A 1,976-nucleotide genomic window follows, 5' to 3' on the forward strand; every position below is an offset into this window, starting at 1 on the left:
GGGAGCGGCGGCGGCGGCAGGCCCCGGGGGCCCCCGGCCGCGCGGAGTGGTCCGTCCCGCGGAGGGGCCCCGCGCCCCCGCCGGCCCGCCCTCGCCACTCTCTCCCACAACACCTAGCAAAGCGCAGCGCCCCGAGTAGATTACAGCGCGGCCTTTGTCGGGCGGGCCTGGCTCCCGGCCAGGCGCCCAAACAATAAACAATTCCCCCTGGTGCGGGCAGGGGGTTCTCGCTCGCCACAGAAAGGCTCTAGGTGTATGCTGGCAAATATCTTTATCAGTTGGAAGGAGGAAGGGAAAGGGGCCCGGGCTGGGGGACGAGAGGGCGCCGCGGCGGGCGCTGGGTCTCTTACCTTCCACCCACAGCTCCTCCACGTTGGTCTCGAGATTAGCTGCCTTTAATCCCACAGCGAAGGCCCCAAATATGAGGAGGCCCACAACCAAGAACTTGCCGCAGTTTTTTTGAATGTAACAACCCAGTTTAAATAAGAGTCTCTGAAACTTCGCTCTCAGCCACAGCGGCGCTTTCCGGCCAGTAGCTTTCCCCTGAGGATGAAGCAGAAGGGAGGAGTGAGCGCCGGGGAGTCGCTGCCCGCGCGCCCACGCCCGCTTGCGCGCACCCGCCCGCGGATCCCGCGACAGCCGTGGGGAGGGGGGGTGCCCTCGGGCCTGGATCTCAGGCGGGCCCCGAGTAATGCGAGCGGCGTGGGGAGGCCTGGACATAAATCAACGTCGGGATGCAGCGTGGGACCTGCACCTTGGCGACAGCAGGGGTGCCCCCACGCACGACCCGCTCAGCATCCCCGAAAGTGTCTTGAGGGCGCTGGGGAGAAGGGCTGCAAGAACAGAGGGAAGGGGAAGCCGAGGCAGAGAGGAGAGAAATCACTCAACACAGGCAATATTCACACCAGAGCTGGGAAGGGAGGGGCTGCGCAATCTCTACGTTGGAGCCCACCATTTAAGAACCAGCAAACCACAGGTCGCTTCCCCGCAAGTCAAGCACCATCCTTCACCCCTCTCCGGGTGCGCCGGCAGGGCTGGGGGGCTGGGGGGCGAGCGCGCTCTGGGAACAATGTATTGCGGGCTCCCCGATCCTGACCCCCACCCGGCGTGGTATAAGTGGGGATCCACGTGGTGAGCGCGGCCGCCGGAGCTCACTCGAGACGCATTTCCAAAGCGTTGGGAGACGCTGTGTGAGCTGAATTAGGAAGTGGGGCAGCCATCTGCAACTTACGACAATATTTGTGATCGGAAGAGGGCAGCCACATGGATCTTTCCCTCCTCTCCCTTCCCATCTGGTTAAACGTAAAAAGTAGCCAAGTGCACAGGGGAAGGGCCCAGGCCGGCGCAGGCGGGGGTCCTGGCTGGGCTGTGGCTGCTCCCGGCGGCGGCGTTTTCCCGGCGCTGGCCGCTGCCCCGGCGGGCCCCCGTCTGGGTGCTCGCCTTCCCCGGATTCCACACATTTCAGCGAGCCTCGTAAACACAATGAACCCGGCCGCTTGGCAGACCTGCACCACGGATTTAAGGTGGCAATTTGTTTACAACTTTCCCTTTCCCCCCAGGCTCTCAGAAGAGGTGGCTCAAAAACTAAAAAGGAAGAGGGAAGATGCCCTCTTCCAAGGATGATTTTTAAGGGGGCAGAGATTTCATGCTCAACAAAAGCAAAACCGGCTGCCAAAAAAGGAAACCACCTTTATTTCGGCTCCCTCCCCCCTTCCTCTCTCCGCCTCCCTCCACCCCGCCTCCCCCTCCAAGATGTTAAGAAATGTGGCAGCATTACAGGGGTTTAGGTTGCAAATAGGGGCAGGGGCGCGAGAGCAGGGGTCTCCATAGCTGGGGGCACTGGGCAGTGCCGCGGTGCGGCCGCCCTCGAGGTGGTCCACTGTGGACCACTTTCCACTGCTCCGGAAAAGGCATGCCGGGGAGGGCGCGTACACACACACACACACACACACACACACACACACACACACACACCC

The 1,976-nt window shown here is 62.4% G+C and overlaps 1 protein-coding gene across 1 annotated transcript; it reads right to left on the bottom strand.

Moving 5' to 3' along the window:
* Positions 1–43: 43 nt before the first annotated feature.
* On the bottom strand, positions 44–1,688 carry LOC117800460 (the record flags this gene model as incomplete). Its single annotated transcript, XM_034653001.1, has 2 exons — positions 44–543; positions 1,232–1,688. Coding segments are annotated over 2 exons (957 nt in total), but the record flags the coding sequence as incomplete, so codon positions are not given.
* Positions 1,689–1,976: the final 288 nt, after the last annotated feature.

Source organism: Ailuropoda melanoleuca, unplaced genomic scaffold, assembly GCF_002007445.2.
Source record: "Ailuropoda melanoleuca isolate Jingjing unplaced genomic scaffold, ASM200744v2 unplaced-scaffold70765, whole genome shotgun sequence".
NCBI lineage: Eukaryota > Metazoa > Chordata > Mammalia > Carnivora > Ursidae > Ailuropoda > Ailuropoda melanoleuca.